At 32.6% G+C, this 21,841-nt stretch overlaps 1 protein-coding gene across 4 annotated transcripts in view; it reads left to right on the top strand.

Annotated features, from left to right (window-relative positions):
* Positions 1 to 21,841, top strand: part of PRR16 (proline rich 16) — a 490,313-nt gene that overhangs the window by 238,471 nt on the left and 230,001 nt on the right. For 2 of the 4 annotated variants that reach the window (XR_012471438.1, XR_012471437.1), the window contains exon 2: positions 9,223 to 10,122. Coding sequence is in view for 2 of the 4 variants with exons in the window: in XM_074200522.1 (XP_074056623.1) it covers positions 9,223 to 9,981 (759 nt within the window). In the remaining 2 variants the exon portion in view is untranslated. Of the gene's footprint in view, positions 1 to 9,222; positions 12,993 to 21,841 lie in introns of those variants that run through there. The other 2 variants (XM_074200522.1, XM_074200521.1) reach the window with 2 other exon arrangements.

The raw sequence follows: 21,841 nt of genomic DNA on the forward strand, positions 1-21,841 counted from the left end.
TAATGGGCAACCTTGTTTCACACCCTGGAAATGCTTCTAGTTTATCTCCATTTCATATAAAATTTGTCTATGGTTTTGAATGGATATTGCTTATTATTTTAAGGAAATCTTCATTTATTCCTTTTCTTTCTAGTGTGTTTAATAGAAATATATGTTATATTTTAATCAAAGGTTTTTTCAAGCTCAAATGAGATAATATTATTATTTATTGGTTTTGTTATTGATGTATACAATTATGCTCAGTGTTTTCCTAATATTGAAACATCCTGCCTACCCAGTATAATTCCTATGTGATCATGGAGTATTATCCTTGTAACAACTTCTAATCTCTTTGCTAATATTTTATTTAAAATTTTTGCACCAAAGTTCATTAGGGAGATAGACCTATAATTTTCTTTGTCTGTTTTGGTTCTCCCTGGTTTAGGTTTTAGCACCATGTTGGTGTCAAATGAATTCTTCCTATTTTTTTAAAGTAGTTAATGAAGAATAGGAATTAATTGTTTCATACATATTTAGTAGCATCAACTTTTAAATCCATCTGGACCTGGACACTGATTCATAGGGAATTAATAATGATATAGTTTCATTTCCTATGGTTCCTTTTAAGATGATGTAGTTTCCTTTTAATAAGATTGATATTTGCTTTTGTATGATCTAAGATCAGGATCACTACCCCTGATTTTTTTGCTTCAGCTGAAGCATGATATCTTTTGCTCTTGCCTTTTACCTTAGCCCTGTATCTCTCTGCTTCAAATGTGTTTATTTTAAAGAATATATTTTAGGATTCTGGTTTTTAATCCACTCTGTTATCTACTTCCATTTTATGGAGGAGTTCATCCCATTCACATATTCTGGTAAGATTATTCATTCTATTTTCCTCCTTATTATCTTTCCCCATTTATATTTTTCTCTTTCCTTGCCTCTTATTCTTCCTCATCAAAGTTTTACTGCCTTTAACCTTTAACTTTCCTTTTAAATTTTAGCTTTCAGTTTAATTTTCACTTGTACCTTTGTCTTCCCTTTTATCATTTTCTTCTCTTCTCCCCCCCCCCCCCCCCCTGCAACTTCCCCATAAAAGAGTCTAGATTTTTAAACACAAGAGAGAGTGTATCATATTCCCTCTTTGGGCCAAATCTATTGAACAGAATTTACTCAGTGTTCATACCCTCTCTTATTTGCCTCTAATATAATAGATCTTCCTGCTTCTTTAATTGGTATTATTTATCAGTAGAAGTACTATCAGTCAAAGTGCCATCAAGTAAAGTTGGATTGATCAATTGCTTGATTTCATGAAAGTACTGTCAAAGTACCAACACAAGTTGATTGATTTATTGTTTGATATTTTGATATACAACATTTCCTCATAGTCACTAAGTACTCTCCCCTCTTCTGCCTCATTAAAAATGAACTTCCCCTAATTCATAAATCACATCACATTATAATCATTTATAGCTTATCCCCTTTTCAATTACCCTCTGAGAACAGGCAATCCTCTTGAGACAAAGCATCAAAGAAAGAGAAATCATTTTATGAGTCATTGGTACCACTCTTCCCTAGGAAAGCTTACTTCCCCCCCCCCTTTTTCCCCCAACCATGGTACTTAAACCTTCATTAACTGAAGTATGGATTAAGTCCCACCCTTCTAAGTAAGTTCCCACCTTCTACTCTGAAAGTCATTTCTGATTTAATTAACTTGAGTCTCTAAGTACTCTAAGTACTGGGACACTCTGAAGGCCTCTCTTCAGAACTTTACATTTGATTATAAAGTATTGGAGACACTTTGAACCTCCCAACATAGGACATCAGTATCAGAGAAAGTGCTAAGCTTTATGCATAAGACAGGATTAAATTAAGTCAAAGGAAAGTGGGACACATTCATTTAGAATAAACACCTAGGTTTTCATTTTGGTTTTTTTCTCAGACACAGTGTTGTCATACAGCCTCAGCAACACAGACCTGACACTAGCAGACCAGGAACAGACCTCAGAAGACACTGAATCAGCAGCAGCAACTGCTTTTGGAGCTCTCAGCCCACAGATGAGAAGGGGCCTGAAGGACATTATGGGGACTTTTTACTATCATTGAGACAAGACTGCATTGCTTTGCCCATACTCAGAGCTGAGTAGTGGTCTGGGGCCCAGTTCCACAAAGAGGAGCTGAAGCACAATCAGGCTTACTGATATAGCAAGAAGGGGACCCTCCTCACAATTACAGGGCAGAAAGGAGTGATTGCGTTCATCCACAGAGAAAAGCACAGGCCAGGAGAGAAATCATAAGCTTTTTTTTTTTTTTTTTTAGATCATAAGACCCTGAAAGACCTGAAAACTTTAAGGTTACTAGAAGTATCCCTGAAAACAGCTGCACAAAATCTCGGAAGTTTCTGATAATATGGCCTCCATCCTGGAAGCAGAACCCTGACTTAAGAGTTAAAATCCAGTCATTGACAGTGAAAAGAGTTAACAGCAGAAGAAAAAACATAGCTAATCATAGATCATAGATATTTACATGGTCATGAGGAAGATCAAGATATATAATATACTCTGGAGAAAATAACAAAGTCAAAATTTCTATATTTAAAGCCTTCAACAAAAATATGAATTGGTCACAAGCAATTGAAGTTTGAAAAATAAGTTTGAAAATCAGTTAATTGAGGTGGAGGAAAAATTGGGAAGAGAAATTAGAATGATGTGGGAAAATCTTAAGAAATGAATCAAGAGCTTGACAAATGACATGCCAAAAATACCGAAGAAAATAGCATCTTAAAAACCAGACTGGGCCAAATGGAAAGAGGTCCAAAAAATCAATGAAGAGAAGAATACCTTAAAAAGAAGAATTGACTAAATGAAAAAGGTGACACAAATGTTCACTTAAGAAAATAATTCCTTAAAATAGAATGGAGCAGAGGGAATCTGATGACTTTCTGAGAAATTGAGAACCAATAAAACAAAGCCAAAAGAATGAAAATCCAGGAGAAAATATGAAATGTCTCATTGAAAAATTATTGAACTGGGGCAGCTAGGTGGCAATGATGATAAGTGGCTTGCCCAAGACCACAGAGTTAGGTAATTCTTAAGTGTCTGGGGCTGGATGTGAACCAAGATACTCCTGACTCCAGGGTCAGTGCTCTACCCACTGTGCAACCTAGCCCCACCCCCATTCCATTCTATATTTTAAGAAATTATTTTCTTCAGTGAGTGTCTCTATTTCCTTTTCCAATTGTCCAATTATGTTTTTTAAGGCATTCTTCTACTCTTTGGACTTTTCCATCTCTTTTACCATTTGACACACTCTGGTTTTTAAGAAGTTATTTTCTTCTGTATTTTTTTTTTGTTTCTCTTTCCCCAAGCTGCTGACTAGTTTTTCATGATTTTCGCTCATTATCATTTCTCTTCCCAAATTTTTCTGTCCTTCCCTTATTTAATCTTCAAAATTCTTTTTTGAGTTGTTCCATGGTCTCAACCAATTCCTATTTTTCTTAGAGGTTTTGGATGTAGTAGTTTTGACTTTGTTATCTTCTTCTGAGTGTATGTTTTGATCTTCCTTATCATCATAGTAACTGCCTTTAGTCATATTTTTATTCATCTATTGCTTGTTCATTTCCCCAGTCTATGACTTGATTTTAGCTATTTCTGAAGGTAGGGATTTGCTTCCTGGGTTGAGGGTTGTAAAATTCTAGGGCTATCTGTAACTGTTTTCAGAGATACTTCTGGGGACCTAAAAGTTTTCAGTTCTTCCAGATTTCTACTACTTTCCTGAGCTATGCTCTAGTCTGTAGGAGATGTCAACACTCTTTTATGTCCTAAAATTAAGAATAGGGTTCTCACTGCGCTGGGGCAGCAAGTTCTGTTATGCTACTGCTCCTCCTCCTCCTCCTTGGTCTGTGACTCAGGACTGCCACGCACATATTAGTATGGGCAAAGCAACAGAGTTTTTACCTTAATGATACCAAAGAGAAAACTGATCTCCTTCTAACCCCTTTAATCTCTGTGGGCCAAGAACAACTACTGTTATTGATTCAATGGCTCCCAATGACTACTGCTTCTGATTCCCTTGGAGCCAGGTCTGTACTGCTGAAGTCTGCACTGGATGGTGCTTCTGGTTGGACAAATTTTTTTACTGACCTTTCACAGATTTCTTCCCAGCCTCGTGGCTGAGAATTCTGGAAACTGCCACTGCTGCCACTGACTCAGTCATTCCACTGCATGTTGCTCCAGTGGATATATTTGAAAACACTTACATGGGAAATATATCCAGGGATTGTATATGTGAAGAATTAAAGGATAATATTGCTCCAGTGATACAGCCTATCTTGGTATTCATGGTTTAGTACACATAAACTTTACAGAGGTCAGGAAAAGATCTCATATGTAAGCATTGGAAGAAACTAGATAGTCTAATAAGGAAAGGGGGAAGGAAGTATATTCTACCTAGAGGTGGCAGGTTATACAAAATCACAGAGAAGAACCCGAAAATTGTGAAGAAAAAGGTATTTAGAGTGCCATGGAGAAGAATCATCTATATAAATAGAATGGAAAGGTAAGTTGGAGTTAGAGACCCAAAAAGGAGAGTAGTAGGATAATAGAACTTGTTGCCCTAGAGGAACGGAGAGAGTGTCGGGCATTAAAAAGTACTGCCAAAGTCTCCCACAGTGCAAAGTACAAATCAGGAAAGTAGTAAAAACCTGTCCATAGAACATACCACCTTGGAAGAATTGAAAACTTTCAGGTCCCTAGATGAATCTCTGAAAACAGCGATAAAATCCCAGAAGCTTGGAATAGTGTACCCACTACCCTGAAAATAAAGTCCTACCTTAACAAAGAGCCAAAATCAAGTCATAGACCAGGAAAATGAGCAAGCATTAGAAGTGGAAAAACAATCTACCCAAGGCAGTTGTTTTGGTGATATAAGATAAATGTAGGATAGACTTTGTTTTCCAAACTGACAAGGTTGCATCTGATCTTGTGGATAGGAAGCTTTTATTATAGTACAGGTTAAGCTTAGGAAGTGAAGTAAGAGAAGTGGATGATCTGAGGGAATCTTGAGGGTCTAGAAGTCACATGTATGTGAAAAATGGGATTAGAATGAAGCATGTGTGTGTGTGTGTGTGTGTGTGTGTGTGTGTGTGTGTGTGTGTTAATAGCTTATAGCTTATGGTTGAATAAAGAAATTTAGGAATTCTTGATAATGGAAATAGAATATTCCTGGGTGACAAATTGAAGTAGTGACCATGGTAGTGGTATACAGGTAATACAGAATACAGGCTAAAATTGACGAATAGAGTATACTTTTCATGATAAATGAGAAGATTGTGACTCCAAATAACAAAATTTGTTTGTAGTTAACTCCAATTAAGAGCAAAACTCTAAAAAAAGAACAAAAGTCTGTGATACTGAACTCCATGAGGAAGAAGGGAGAAGGAAATTGGGGCAAATAGATAACAATCACATATTTCTAAACTGGATAGTTCTGAATGGAATCAACCTCAAAAAAAGTAGTTTTCCAAGTTACTGTGGTAGAGAATAGTCCTTACATTTAATGCTTATCCAGATTATATTGAAGTCATTTTCTTAGAAGCCCTATAGAAAAGAACAAAATAAATAATTTTATATACTTTTGGAAAGTATTTTTTTAGAATATCTTATTACAAACTAGAACGAAAACTGAGAATGCTACAAGATACTTCAAGTCATTTAAGTAAATAAATGAAACGTTATTACCAAATCTTTAGGGATTTTCATTAGACTTTAGCATATATATTCCCTTAAAATTTTAAGAGATTATTTTTATTTCTTGTATGCCTAGAACTAAGATAAATATATTGATAAACACAATTTTTTCTGGCATTAAAGAAACTTCCAACATTGAAAACGAATACTGTAACAAGTCTTTACTATTTGAAAATATGAGAAAAGGTTAAAAATATTTTCCAAGAAATAGAGATCTACATATATCAATGACTTAGAAGTTCAGTGTATTCAAACTTCTCTGAAAATATATAGACTATAATCAAATAAAGATTCAGAAAAAAATCGAACCCCTCATCAAAGGGTGTACAATTGCATAATGATGAATTAAGTTCATGTTTTCAAATTTTGCGAATTCAGTAGCAAATCATGTAAAATAAATTGTTCCAGCAAAAAAGACATCAGATGTTAATTATGTGAGTTATTTTATTTAATTTATTTTAGTTATTTTTTTCATTCCAAATAATTTGCACACTACTTTAGATAGTGATTTAATCTTCCAATGCCTTTCTTTTGAACTTTAATAATTTTCTCAAGCTATGCTTCCTATCATTATAGATAGAACTTTTCCTTAGGAATATTCTTTAATTGCTTCAAATTTCCTCTGGTTCTTAGCAGGACAATATTTACCCTATATAGTGTTGAGAGCATGTCCTGAAATATTTTTATTCTTCTTATAAAATAATATAGGAGACTGAATTTATTCATGATATTTTGAAGAAAATGACAATTTTGCATTGTATTTAGTATATTGACATTAAACTCAAAAATAGTTATTTTAATTCATGCATGTCTATCACATCTTCAAACTTGATTGAGATCTGAGCATAATTTTTGCCTATTGTCCAGGTCATTACTTTGTAAAATATATGGGTTTTTTTGTGGAGATTTTTAATATTAACATATTATTCAGCGTTTTCTTCTCAAGAATTTAATAATTTATCTATTTCATCTAATCTTGATTTAGGGATTGAATTACTTCTAATAATTATACTCTTCAGTAAACTTTTGATTGACTCAAAACTATGACTATTACCGACAAAAACAAAATAAAGCTTTTGCTAACTACTGGTAAGATGTTTCAATTTTATTTTATCTCTATAATTCTCACACAATGGAAAAAATCCATATTTTCAATTCACTTCATGCATGTTCATGATTTGCCTGCTTTTATACTGATGCAAGAATTAAAATATTTCTAGTAGGTGGGTATTATTTTATTTCTCATTTATTTCAGTCTATTTTCCATGGCTATTTCAGAATATGAGGTAACATCAGCTGGTCTGCAGTACCCAAGCACCATAATGATTTCAACTAGAGCCCCCAGTAGCAATTTATTTGAATGTATTATATTGACTGATATACTCATTCATTCAGTCATATATTATACCCCAAGTGTCTATTGCTTCAGGTATGCTAGCTATTCCCAGTAACCATCTAAAGGCACATAAAGTCCACTATAAATCACCTGGCTATTATTATTCTACTCTTAAATGGAGTACTCCATCATATAACCAAAAATTGATCAAATTATATGTGAGTAAATGAGTTTTGTTGCTCTGGATGCTAATTATCTCATTTTTTAAATGAATATTAGATAAAGTTGGCCTTGCAATAGGCTGTTACTTTTATATTATTATTTTACATTTAATGTTACAGAGATTATTTCATAATCACATAAACTGTTATTTGTAAATACATACAAAAATGAGAATATGAGTTCATCATCTATAGAGACATTGAAACTTGTTAAGAAAAAAACTAATAAAATAGAATATAACAAATATAATATATACTATTATTTTCTTATGTGGTTTTGATTCCATCTGATAGGTATGATATTTTGAAAGTTTTTCATTTCTTATAGCCTAGATGTTATGAGCATTTGGTATGATAACATCTATCAAAATTTATTAACTTTTTGTAGCAATGGAAATTGTGGGTAGCAGTTTTGTTCGAACTATAAGATTATTTGTTTAATTATAAAAATATTTCAAGTTCTATCTTTGTTGTATGGGGATATATAATCTGTAGTTTATAGAAGACAGCAAGTTTCTGATGTGTAATTCTATGCATTTAATCATGTGTTAATAAGAACCTTGTAGGTGCTAAATTTCTACATCAAAAAAACAATGTTGCAAATTTTCTGATATTCTTTACCACAATCTACATCAATCAAAATAGTCTTCCTTTAAACCATCATTTTGTCCTTCATTCATTCTTTTAAATTTATTTGATCCAGTTTATCTACTTTTTGGATTGGCTTTTTATGAGAGAGTTGATTGGATATGTTCGATATATTCCTTCTTTAGGTCTTGTCTCCTCTAACTTTGATGTTTCTCACATCTCATCAAATTTCTTTTAGTGATATAGAATTTTTTAAAATTTGTCCTTAGTTTCATTTTGACTCCTTTTATTGCAATAAACTTTTAGATTTATCTTTCAATGGTTGGTTGAGGATATACTAGGACTTACATATTTGTATTAAATAGGTTGTATTATACTAACTGTGGTCCTGATTCAATTATTAGTATCACTATAGCTCAACTGGTCCATGTTTTAGGGTACTGTCAAGGTTTCACAGCTCTTGGTAACAGTATTATAGCACAAAGGGTCTTAGTTTTATATTATTCAAATTACTATTCCTTTACTTATCTGTGCCTCTCTCATTCAGACTCTGGATAATGGAATTGGGCTTGGAGTTTAACCTCCTCTTCCTCTTTTTCTTCTTTCTTTGTCATTCCTTACTACTACTACCACTATTACTACTACTATGATTAATCTAACAACAACATTTTACTCCTACTACTATTACTATCACTATTACTACTACTACTACTACTACTACTACTACTACTACTACTACTACAAACCTTTGACTATTTAGGTTTATGACTAGTTTCAATGACTACAGCAAGCAAACTATCATACTCCTAAATTGAAACTCATTTTAATAGTACTTCTGTTATTACTACCACTATTGAAAAATAGCAGCAATAGCAAGTAAGGTAATGTACCCCTATATGTACTTGATAAAGTTGTCTTTGAAAAAGTACTTCATGCAGGAAGTCTTCTTAACTCTGTTGTAACCAGTCTAAATTTTTCCTTTGCTAATTCTGAATTGCTAGGTCATGGAAAGAATTTCACTATTACTAAAACTTATATAGAGTAACATTCTGATGCTCCTCATTTAACAGTATCTATTCCAATGAATTGTAAGTTCTTTGAGTCTAGGAGCTGTGTCATTTTTGTTTTTGACCCAGTGACTAATGCAGTGTATTGCACAGAATAGCAATATAACAAAGGCTTGCTGCTTTGCTAATAATTGCAACATTCTTTCTATAAGTTAATGAAAAACCAGTCCTTCTTACTTGTTAATAATGTTGTCAATGGAAAGAACTGAAAAGAGAACCTAAATTGTTCCAAATATATTTTCTTTGGCACTATTCATCTTTTTTTACCTCTGATTTCCATGCAGGTGGTTGACCAGATCGACACACTGACCTCTGACCTACAGCTGGAAGATGAGATGACAGACAGCTCCAAAACTGATACACTCAATAGCAGCTCTAGTAGTACAACAGCATCCAGTTTAGAGAAGATCAAAGTGCATTCCACCACACCACTCATCAAGCCACCAGTCCACCCTTCTGCTATTCTTACAGTCCTGAGAAAACCTAATCCTCCACCTCCTCCTCCACGATTGACACCTGTGAAGTGTGATGATCCTCACAGGCCTCTGCCAACCATCAATCCTGTAAAAACTAATGGCACACTTCTCCGAAATGGAGGTTTACCTGCAGCATCAAACAAAATTCCAAATGGGGACGTGTGCTGTATACCTGGTAATAACTTGGACAAGGTGCAGATGCAGCCTTTGATACACAGGTCTCAAAAGGACAGGTGTCCCCAGGCAGGAACACGGGAACGGGTACGCTTTAGTGAAAAGGTGCAATACCATGGGTATTGTCCTGACTGTGATGTCCGGTATAACATAAAAAACCGAGAGGTCCACATTCACAATGAACCCCTCCACATGCCGGGAAAACTTCCTCACCAGTGCCCATCTCTCCCACCCCCACCACCCCCTCTCCCTGCTCTTCCTCTAGAAAATGGAGGGTTGGGAATAAGCCACAGTAACAGTTTTCCCCTTCTCAGACCTGCAACTGTGCCTCCACCCACTGCACCTAAACCACAGAAAACCATCTTGAGGAAATCAACCACTACAACAGTGTGATGTATGCCACTTGAAAACTGTTTCCATTTTTTCTATATTATAAACATAAATAATAGATAATGATGAGCACTTTCTACTCAAGCAATAAGAAGTCCAAATATATTACAGCCTGTTTTCAATGAAGTGGTATAAAATCACCTGGTAAGTGCAGAGAAAAATGTTTGCATATCATATGTAAACCTCAAAGTTATAATTCTAAAACTCATGTTGACAATGTAAGATTTCAGAATGCGTTTAATAGAAGGTTTAAATTGTGATCTAAATTCCAGTATATTTTTACTTTTACATATCATAGGGTAAGGTTGTTTATATTTTGTTAAGATATAGCAAATCACTGACTTGAGACCTAGTCTTATTGTTAACGTTGGTCAAAAAAATTAAAATAAGAAATTTTGTTGATGAAAAATATATTTATTTTCTTTAAAAGATCATATTAGCAAAGATTTTGCACTTATAATTCAATTATTCTTAAATGCCAGGTTTTGAATGCTACATATGGAGACAAAGTTGTATCTTTCTATTACCTAATTGTGTTTGTGTGTGTGTGTGTGTGTGTGTGTGTGTATTTAGAATCTAAAATTCTACTCAAGGAATTTGATGGTGTGTCGAGATAGTGGTATGTAGTAGCAGAGACAAATAAATGATCTTCATTTTTTTTACTCATGGATTATTTTAATTAAATAATATGCTACCTATTCTACTTAGCTATATCAAGTTTCAAATATCAGGTTTTAATATAAAAATTGCAGTTCATATCAGAAGTAAAATTACTGATATTTTGATTTTATACATGATCATGAGTACAGCTCAATGTGCAGAACCTTGAGCAAACCAAGGTCTTTGGACTTCTCTAGGAAAACCAATGAAATAAAGGCAGAGACATCTTTCTTCCTCAATCAGAAGATTCTGAATCTCTGAGTAAATCTATAGTACATAAGGTAAAGTTTAAATGGATGCTGGTTTCTTAATTGCCTCAGAATAGCAGGGATCCACAAAAGAAGATGATTATGATTATGATTATGATTATTATTGTTGTTATTATTTCATGGTTTGACAAATTCTAAGTTGGGTAATTTGGGTATTTTCCCTTGGGGCTTATGATTTATATTTTTAAACATTGTCTTTTATCTATTAAAAGAACTAGGTGTTCTTAAATCTCTTAGAATGCTAGTATTCTAAGATAATGATTTTAGTGCATACAACTGCTTGTAATCATTTCCTTTAAAGAGTTGACACTATGTTACTAGTTGAATTGATTAAGGAGGTGAACAAAGGGCTTTTTGATTGGTTTTCTTTGTTGTTGCTGATGGTGGTATTTTAAGGAACAATTCATAGAATGGGTAGATATAAAATTGAATTAATAGTTCAGTCAGAAAAAAAGGTCTGATTTTAAAAATAATATATTAATTAACATCAGAATCCCATATAGTCTCATCTTCTGTGTTTGTTTTGCCATTTCTTTCATATTGATGAAGGAATTATATAAATTCCATACTCCATATATTCAGTATAGTGTCTACTTTTATGTCTTTTTACATAATCACCTTCCTGGTATAGAAACTCATCACAAAGGCTTTGTAAATAGCCTTTTAATTGGTCTCTCATCCTCAAAACTCTTTCTACAACAATCTATCCTAAACTACAATGCAAATGTATTTTTCCCAAGCATAGGTCTAATCATATCAGACCACTTTAGTAAATCCCATTGTTTCCAATGATATCTCCATAAATAATTATAAAATCTTCTGTTTTATAGTCCATCACAATATGACTATTTTTACCCTCCCCCTAATCTTTCCAGGCTTTTCATATTTTAGATTAAATGAATGTTATAGCTCTAAAGTACCTTCAGAGTTCATCTAGCACAACTCCCTCATTTTAGGCAATGAAATTGAAGGTCAAATTAGTTATATAAATTTTACAAACAAATTCATTTTTTTCTGGAAGTGACTTTGTTTAGTTTTTACATCATGGCCATCATTCTTCTTCTTGGATAAGCTGAATACCTGAATTCCTGTTACATTGCAGATTTAATCAATTTTTGTTACTCAAAACCTTCTAGGTTCATTTTGTTGTCTCTCTCTCCTTTGACTGAAGAGCTAGACTAGAGTCAAAATCCTTTATTGAAAGCTCTGAATTCATCTGAAGCATCATAGATGATCAATAAATGTTCATTGAAAATATTAAATTATATTGTTAATTGTTAACAGAGGTAGTATTATAATTTATGTCAGAAGAGACTTGATTTAGGGAATTTTATTTTCTTGGGATATGGGGGTAAAATAAGTGGGAATCAGTAAACCTTAAGATCAGGAATTGGTACTGTATGTTATATGGGTAACTAGAGAAAGAAAAGATATTCCAAATTAGAAATGATGAATTAGTCAACATTCTGTGTAACTATTCAGATAGTTATGAAACTAGCAGTTATATTACTTTTGCCTATATTTTTCCATCATATATAAAAAGATATCAAAAAATATGAATTACTTTGCCAAAATTCATATATCCTTTATCTCTCAGATCTGTAAATCTATCCTTTCAAAAAAAATTTTAGTCTCTGACTTATGCTTACTGAAATTAGTCCGTTATATTTCCAGGATAATATTCTAGAACTATGCTAAAGATTGACTTCAACTTACATAATTTCCAAACTCTAAATTTTTTTATTATTCTCAAAAATATAGGATATTTACTAATCCAAAATTCTGTGGAATCTCTCCCACTCTCTGTGATTTCTCACAGGTTGTCAGAACTGTTCTTTAGAATCATACTTGCAAGTTCTTTTAGTATATAACTTGGATCCTCAAACTTAAATTCATTTAGTATATCTTCAGTCTATCCTGCACATTTTTTTTCCTTTGACTCATAATAACTCACATGTAAGTATTAATTTTCTGTTGTAAATTAATTCTCTGCTGATGATTCTATTTTTTTGCTTTATTCAAGATATTTTTAGGTTTTACATGTTCTCCACTTACATAATTTTCTAATGAATAGCTCTTCAATGAGTACTGATTTATAAAGAGAAAAAAATAAGAATCTAACAGTACCATCCTGTATTATCCTTTATTTAACTTTATTTTTTTTTAATTGTACACTGCTTATTTAGATTACCATGATGTCATTGGACCTAGTTTTTGGAATCTATTTAAGATTTATTTGCTTAAAACTTGTATTACATTTTTGATTAATATGTTTCTAGAATTTTTTGTAACAATGTTTATCAAAATGATAATTTCCCAACATTTACTTGAAGCTGATCTTTTTATTTAAACATACATTATCTTAAAAAAACACACATCATCTTCCAAAAGTGAAAATTGCCTTGAAAAACTTTAGTTAGGGTAAAAGAAGATAAAATATTATTTTATAGGTATCTCATTACTTCTAAATAGTAAAATTTGATATACAAGTTACATAAAGCCTAAATTTAAAAATTAGGTTCCCTTTCCTTGAGTGCTCAAAGCAGAAAAACTTACATCAATAGAAATTTATTTTAAATTAACTAAATTTTTCAATATAAATTTACTTTTAATTAATTACTTTTTCCAAATATACATATAGTTTTCAGCATTCACTTTAAAAAATTTTTCTCCCCCTCATTTTACTCTTCTCCTTCCCTAAGATAGAAAGTAATCTGATAAAATTTACATATGCACAACCATATTCTACATTTTACATATTAGTTATGCTGTGAAAGAACATTCAAAACAAGAGGGAAGAATCTCAAGGAAAAACGAAAATAAAAATTTAACAAAAAGTGAAAATTATGTACTTTGATTTGCGTTCAGGCTCCACAGTTCTTTCTCTGGGATGTGGAAGGTATTTTCCCTCACAAGTGTTTTAGAACTCTTTGATTCCTGTATTACTGAGAGCAACTAAAGCTATCATGGTTAATCATCACACAATGTTGCTGTTACTGTGTACAATATTTTCTTGGTTCTGCTCACTTCATTCAGCAACAATTCATTTAAGTGTTTCAACGTTTTTTTTTTTCTGAAATAGACTTGCTAATCGTTTCTTATAGAACATTATTATATTACATTTAAATACCACACAACTTATTCATCCATTCTCCTATTGATGTTTATCCCCTCAATTTCTAATTCTTTGCCATCACAAAAAACAACTGTTAGGATTTTTTTAATATGTGCATCTTTTCCATTTTTATATGATCTCTAGTAGAAGTATACCTGGATTAAAGAGTGTGAATGGTTTTATAGCCTTGTGGTTAGTTATCAATTGCTTTCCAGAAAGGTTGGATCAGGTCACAAATCCAACAACAATGCATTAGTGTCCCAGTTTTCCCACATTCACCCCAAGATTTATCATTTTCCTTTTCTGCCATATTAGCAATCTGATAGGTGTGAGGTGATACCTCAGAGTGGTATTGATTAGCAGTTTTCTAATCAATAGTTATTTAAAGAATTTTAGCTTACTTTTTTATTGAAAATCATTTTAGTTTACATTTAGACACTTATGTTCTAAACTACTTTAGATCTATAGAGTTCCCCCTTCCCATTGATGTCATGAATACAATTTGGCATAATATAAAGTGAGAGATATCATCAAAGATTTAAGCTACCATATACTCTGATAAAGTAGTAAAGATTTCCAAGTGAGGGAATCATTTATTAGTAGAAAAATCTTTTGATAAGCAATCCATATAGTGTTGAATAGAAAATGTTATATGAAGCACTTAATCTGAAAATTTCTGGCTTCCACTTTGACTATATTGTGTTTTCTGGGTCCATGTGTATGACATAGAGTTTCACAATAGATTTCAAACAATTGAAAAACTGCATAATTCTAAAGTGACAACAAGCCTGGTGCTCTCAGATATTATACACAGCAGTATAGGGCATAAAACTGCAGCATTGTAACAGCTTGATTTTGTAGCAATTACCCAGTGTGTCATTTTATGGGAAGCAATTGGATTTTATCCTGCTGATTTTTTTGTGATGCAAAAGAAGCTTAAAGATAGTCATGGAAATGCTCAGCAAATGAGCCCCTATTTAAAATGTGATTAAGTCACAATGGGGAACAATGTGACAAGAGTAACAAAAGCAGAATATATTAAAAAGCTATTTGTATTTGTCTACATTTTTCCCCTTGCCAATAACTCCAAGACTTAGTATAGTATCTTCTATCATCTTTGAAAATATCAAATTTTAATACTGACTTGGTTAATGAACTTTTTTACCTTTTTCTTTATTGAATTAAAAATTTCTGAATTGCATGTAAAATTGTAAACAATATTATTTTAATCTTGAGTTCCAAATTCCTTTCCTCTTTTCAATTCTTTCCTTTCCTTGAGAAAGGAAGCAAGTTAGTTTTGATCATATAATAAATTAACCTATTAAAAGTATTACAAAAAGAAACACAAAATAATTTTGAGAAGAAACAAAATAAAAATGATGATTCAATCTGTTTAACAAATTAACCAGTTATCTGAAATTTTTTTGACAATTTTAATTATGGTTTCTTTGGAATTGGTTTGGATTATTGTGTTGATCAGAGTAGGTACGGCTCTCACAGTTGACAATTGCTATTACTGTGTGCAAACTTCTCTCCACTTCGTATTTCAACAGTTAATATAAGTCTTCCCAGATTTTTCTGAAATTATCTGGCTTATCATTTCTTATGGAAAAATAGCGCTCCATCATAATCCTATATCATGACATTTTCAGCCATTCTCCAAATGATAGATGTTCCCTTGATTTCCTTGCTTTGACACCACAAAAAATGGTACTATAAATATATTTGTATAAATAAAATCTTTTTCTTTTCTTTTTTTGATTTCTTGGTATACAGACACAATAGTTGTATCTTTGAGTCAAGAGATATACATAGTTATCTAGCTCTTTAGTCATAATTCAAAATTGTCCTTTCAACTTTTTGAACTAGTTCACTATTTCACTAACAGTAGAATTTTTCTACGTCCCCTCAGGCATTTATCATTTTCCTTTTCTTCATCTTGTCTGATCCATATGCATTGGTATTTTATTACTGTTTTGAGTTTCTATACTTAGTGATTTAGAACATATTTTTTTAAATGTCTATTGATGGCTTTTGTTTCTTGTTCTGAAAATTTCCTGTTCATATCTTTTGACTAATATTTAATGAGAGATTGAGTCTTATTTATATTAATTTATATCAGTTCCATATATATTTGAGAAATGAGACCTTTATCAAGAAATTGGCTATAAATTTTCCCTGATTTCTTGATTTCCTCTTGTTTTTTACTTCATTAATTTTGATTGTGCAAAAGTTTGTTTAATTTCATGATATAAATTATGTATTTTATTCTTTAATCCTCTACATAACTTGCTTGTTCATAAATTCTTCCCTTGACAAGTATATTTGCCCAGGTTCCCCAAATTTATTTATGACAAAACCCTTTATGTCTATTTTTTAATTTCGATATTAGCTTGATATATGGAGTAAGATGTTGTTCTATGCATAGTTTACGCAAAACTGCTTTCCAGTTTTCCCAGCATTTTCATTTTAAGAAAAGTTCAATTTATTCCTTTGCTTTCTAGTATCTAATAGTAATGTTTTTTTTATTTTGTCAAGTGCTTCATCAGAATCTATTGATAAAATCACATTTCTTTCATTGCTTTTGTTATTGGTATATCAATTATGATGATACTTTTCCTAATAATGAACCAACACTGCATTCCTGGTATAAATACCAAATGGTTAGATTACTGTAATCTCCTTGTTTTTGTTATTGGTTGTTTATCCTTCAATCTCAAAGAGGACCAATGACATCACAAGACACAAGGATGTCTTGACTTGCATAGGTTTTGGATTTAAGTGAGACAGAGCTGTGCAAAGTTGTTAGTCTCACTCTTTCTTGCACTCGTTGAAGTCCAATGACAAGACAAAAATCAAGATGATTGGAAATGACCTAGAATGTAGTGAGTGATTTTCTAAATCAGGATCTCTTCTAGTTCTCTTGTATGAACTTATATCTATTTAATGACTAAGGTCTATTGATACAAAGTATTGCCCAATTGACCATCATAAAACTTCAATCTGGAAAACCTTCTAAATTTCAGATCAGAATAGAAAACAATTATTATTTACCCCTATTCTAAGCCAATACCCTAAACAATTTGCCCCAAAGACATAGACTAGGGGTTATTATTGGGTAATCATTGATATCAGAGTGATTGGGGTTTAAGGACACAGTCAGTTAACTCCATTTGAAACACAATGATTTTTTTTGAAGCTTATTGCTTCAGAACTATATTTTAAGAAATCACAGAAGAATAGTATACTAAAAAAGTTAATTATTCCATTTTCTGAGGAAAAAAGTGAATAAAAAATCTTAAAAATCTAAAATATAGCTCCCCAAAACCAAAATAAGCATGTAAACATTGTTGTTGAAAGTTGGTTTTAAATTTGTCCTTCAGAACTGAAACAACATAAAAATGGTAATTTGATTTATATGTGAATTTGATTGATTTAATTGAAACAAAAGATGAAGTAATTTATTATCATACTATATATATATATATATCCGTCTATCTATCTATCTGTAACTAGATGAATAGATTTACATATAGATACATACACACATAAAATGTCATGGCATCCTGTTGAGCCTATCAACAATATGTTGGCCCATTATTAAAAAAAAAACAACTTTATAGTGTGAAAGAGCCTCCTTCCCAAAAATGAGAACAGGATCTCTTTGAGTTCTGCATGGTTAGAAATAAATGGTTTCCCAGAATTTGGTTTAATTATGATCAAATCTTTTCACAAATTTTGATCTTAAGAAAGAACAAAGCAATTAATTTAACATTCACATTTACTGATATTTTTCTAAGTTGAGAGTCACAAAGACATGCATGAGGGGTCTAGTCAGAGAGTCAGACATCTCCCCATCCCCCCAACCCCCAACCTGCTCATTGGAGGCCTACTGTCAGCTTTAAATTACCTTGACTGTCAGAGGTTGCGATCTGAAGTGGCACCTCCAGTTTGTCAAATCAAAGAAGAATATGCCCCCTTTATCCAGGAAGGAGTAGGGGCAAGGTAGGAAGGGGAGGAAACTCAGGATGCAGCCTGGGCACTGATATCAGACATTCTAATAAGACTGACTAATTGTAAAAATCCTTCAATGAAAGGAGATAGCTATATGGGTTCTTGATGATATTAAATAGATAAGCTTTTGTTTGGTTAAAAATTAAGGGATACATCAAAAGGACCTTTTTGAATTGCTAAATTGTTCTGATAAAAGGTAACTGGATTCACCAAAATCTACTCTTGAAGACCTGGAAAAATAAGGAATAATTCAAATAAATGAAAAAATATATTTTTGTATATGCAAAATTCACTGTTCGCAATAAAGATTACATATAAAGAGGGATGAAACTGTGTTCCTAAACTGATCATATTTATAATCATATTTTTTCTGATCATTTCATGAGGTAAAAAACTCTTTCTCAAGCAATTCCAACCTGATATATGTGCTGAACGTAGTAGTGGCAATTATTATAAAAGATTTAAATCTTTAAGCCTAGAAAACCCAAGGAAGAGAAATATTTTGAAAGATAGGGAATGCATTTTTCATTACTAGCTGATTTGACTTTCAGAAGCTAATCCAAGTGCAATGGAATCCACTTGTCTTTCAGATACACTCTACCAGTATTTCAGTCCAATAGTCCTAGAAAGCAACCTGCGTCATTATTCCAGTCTCAGTTACTATGGCTATTGCATCATCTGTGCTCTCACATGACCTATAATTTTCTTTACTTAACACAAAAGGGAGCAACATTCCCTCGTTACTTCGAAAGAAACAAAATTAAAGAATTAGGGAAATGTGTGTTCATTTCAATTCATCACCCTCTCTATGATTTCACTACTGTATTACTTACTTTGAATTAGCCTCTGGGAGACATTAGAAATGGTTTCTATATGTGATTTGCTGATATGTTTTCTTTTACTTTATTTTCTCTCCAAACTACACTTTTCTCCTCTATGTAGATTATCACATTTAACAAAGATTTAAAGAAAAAAAATTTGACTTCTGGGGCAGAGGCAAGATCATGGTATGTAATTAGCATGTTCCAAAACTTTTCCTTACACAATGTTAGATGAAGCCTCATCATAGATATTATAGCTACAGATCTCACCCCTTAAAATAAATTAATTAAAAAATTATTGAAACAAGTTTTCAGGTGTAAACATTGTGGAGCATCTTCAGAGAAAGTCTCTTCAGGGGAAAAGGAGAAGTAAAGTTGAGCAGGGCAGGGACTGGGAAGTTTTAAGCAGCAATGAAACCAGTTCCTGACAGCTAGACAACAAACCGGAAAGGAGGGTCCCAACCTCAGGCAAAGTCTGAACCCTGGGAACATGGGGCAAAAGACAGGACTGGATTGGGAACAAACTACTGCATAGGTTGAGCTGACATAAATGAGGAAATAAACCTCTGCATAGGGAATATCTGGGCTGCATAGACAACATCTTGGCTAGCTATAATCCAGGAATCAGATCCCAGCTCCAGCACAACAAACTCGGAAGTATACTTCCTATACCCCAGGGCCAGAGCTTAACTATGAAAATGAGGAAAAAACCTAAAAGAATGGTAAACAGAAAGTTACTATGCCAATAGAGAGGCCAAAAATGTGATTTCAGAAGAAAGCAGTGAAAAATTACCTACATGGGAAGTCTCAGAGGAGGCTTTGAATTGGACTCAAATCCAAAACTTCATAGAAGGCCTTAAAAATAATATTTGTACTTCATTTTTGAAGAAGACTACATAATCAAGGAAGTGATGCCATGATAAACATGTGAACTGAATTTGAGTGAGGCAGATGGTGTGCTAAATCACCAGCATCACTTTCTCCTCTAGAGACAGTGACCAGATATGAATCAAGATGCCTGGAGTTGGCCCTGGATGTGAGCAAATAGGGTGGCAAGTGTGTTATGCCAGATTTGAACTTCTGACCTCTTGACTACAAAGCCAGTGCTCTATCCACTGCACTACCTATCTGCCTCTGCAGAAAACCTTTAAAAAAGAATTTAAAACTCAAAAAAAAGAGAGAAAGAAAAAAAATGGAAAAAATGAGACGTGTAGCTAGGTGGTGCAGTGGATAGAACACTAGCCCTGGAGTCAGGAGGACCTGAATTCAAATTTGACCTCAGACACTTGATAATTGCCTAGCTGTGTGACCTTGGGCAAGTCACTTAACCTCACTGCCTTAAATATATGAAAGTTTTAAAAGATAAAACCATGAAGGAAAATTATGAAAAATTGACCAATGTTATCAACTCTTTAAAAGTAAAAATAACTAAAATAACTAACTGGAAAAATAATGTAACTCTTCAAAAAATAAAATCAACCAGCTCAGAAAGGAATGTAACTCATCTAAAACTCAAATCAACCAACTGGAAAGGGAATGCAATTCAGCAAAAAAGTAAATAAACCTAATGGAAAAGAAAACAGAAAAGTTAATTGAAGAAAATAAAACCTTAACAATTAGAATTGCATTAATAGAAACTAATGAATCTATGAGACACAAAAATTACATCAAAAAAGAAAAATAAAAAGCTTGAATAAATTGAAGAAAATGTAAAGTTCGTTTTTCCTAAAACAAACAACCTGGAGATCCAGGTTGAAAAAAGTTACTAATTATTGGTCTACTAGAAATCCTAGATCAAAAAAGAGACTGGAAAATATCTTTCAGGAAATTATCAGGAAAACTATCCCAAGATACTAGATCAAGAAGATAAAATAGCCCTTGAAATAATACACAGAACACCTTCAGAAAGTGATCCCAGTATAAAAATACCAAGTGCTATAATAGCGAAATTTGAGGATTCTCAAATACAGGAGAAAACACTGCAAGCAATCAAAATAAAATCAACTAAATAAAAAGAAAGCACAATCAGAATTATTTAGGACTTCTCAGCTTTAACATTAAAGAACAGAATTTCTGGAATATGATATTTCTGAGAGCAAAGGATCTTGGATTAGCACTAAGAATTTTCTACCTTGCAAAATTCAGCATATTCTGTCAGAGGATTAGATGAATGTAAAATATAATAAAGGACTTCCAAAATTTACTAATAGACCAGAACAAATTAGAGAATTCCATCGTTGAGTACAAAACTCAAGAAATGCATAAAAAAAGTAATATGAAAGGGGAAAAATTATGTCAAGAATATAAAATTGTAACTCTTGTTAACTTGTAACTCTTGAAAATTGTATTTCTCTTGGGATCAATAAAAGATTAGATATAGTTAAAAAAATAGTACTTAGAGAATATGGGTACTATGGGTTCTTGTCTTTCTTTATCAAAGACCAAAAATAACATCATTATGTTTGTGTCAAATTACAGTGCATCCAACTGTGACTGATCACACCATTATAAACTCAGAATGCTCTATCATAGGTCCATTACAAATAGTCTAGATGAACATCTGACGTATTTAGTCTAAATTTAAGTATCCCATGCTTCCTTTGAGTTACTTTAATTCTGTCTTGTTGATAGAGTTCAGCATTTTCTCTGATGAGGACACAATATCCTGGGTAGCCCACAACCAGTGTTTCTCCATGCCTTCAATTAACTGTAAAGTTCTTAAGAGAAACCTACAGGGTGGCTCAGTACTTAGAGTACTTAGAGGTTCTATAAATAATTAAATTAGAAGTGCCTTTACTAGATGTTCAATGGTTTGTAGTACAATAGGGGCGGGGGGGGGGGGATGTACTTAGAAGGGCTGGACATAATGAAATTAGGACAATATCTTATCTTAAGCCATAATTTAGTTATCCATGGTTTAGTACCATGGCCGAGGTAATAAATGGAGCCTAGAAGAGAGTATACCTCATACTTTGATTGGGGAG

Source organism: Macrotis lagotis, chromosome X, assembly GCF_037893015.1.
Source record: "Macrotis lagotis isolate mMagLag1 chromosome X, bilby.v1.9.chrom.fasta, whole genome shotgun sequence".
Lineage (NCBI taxonomy): Eukaryota > Metazoa > Chordata > Mammalia > Peramelemorphia > Peramelidae > Macrotis > Macrotis lagotis.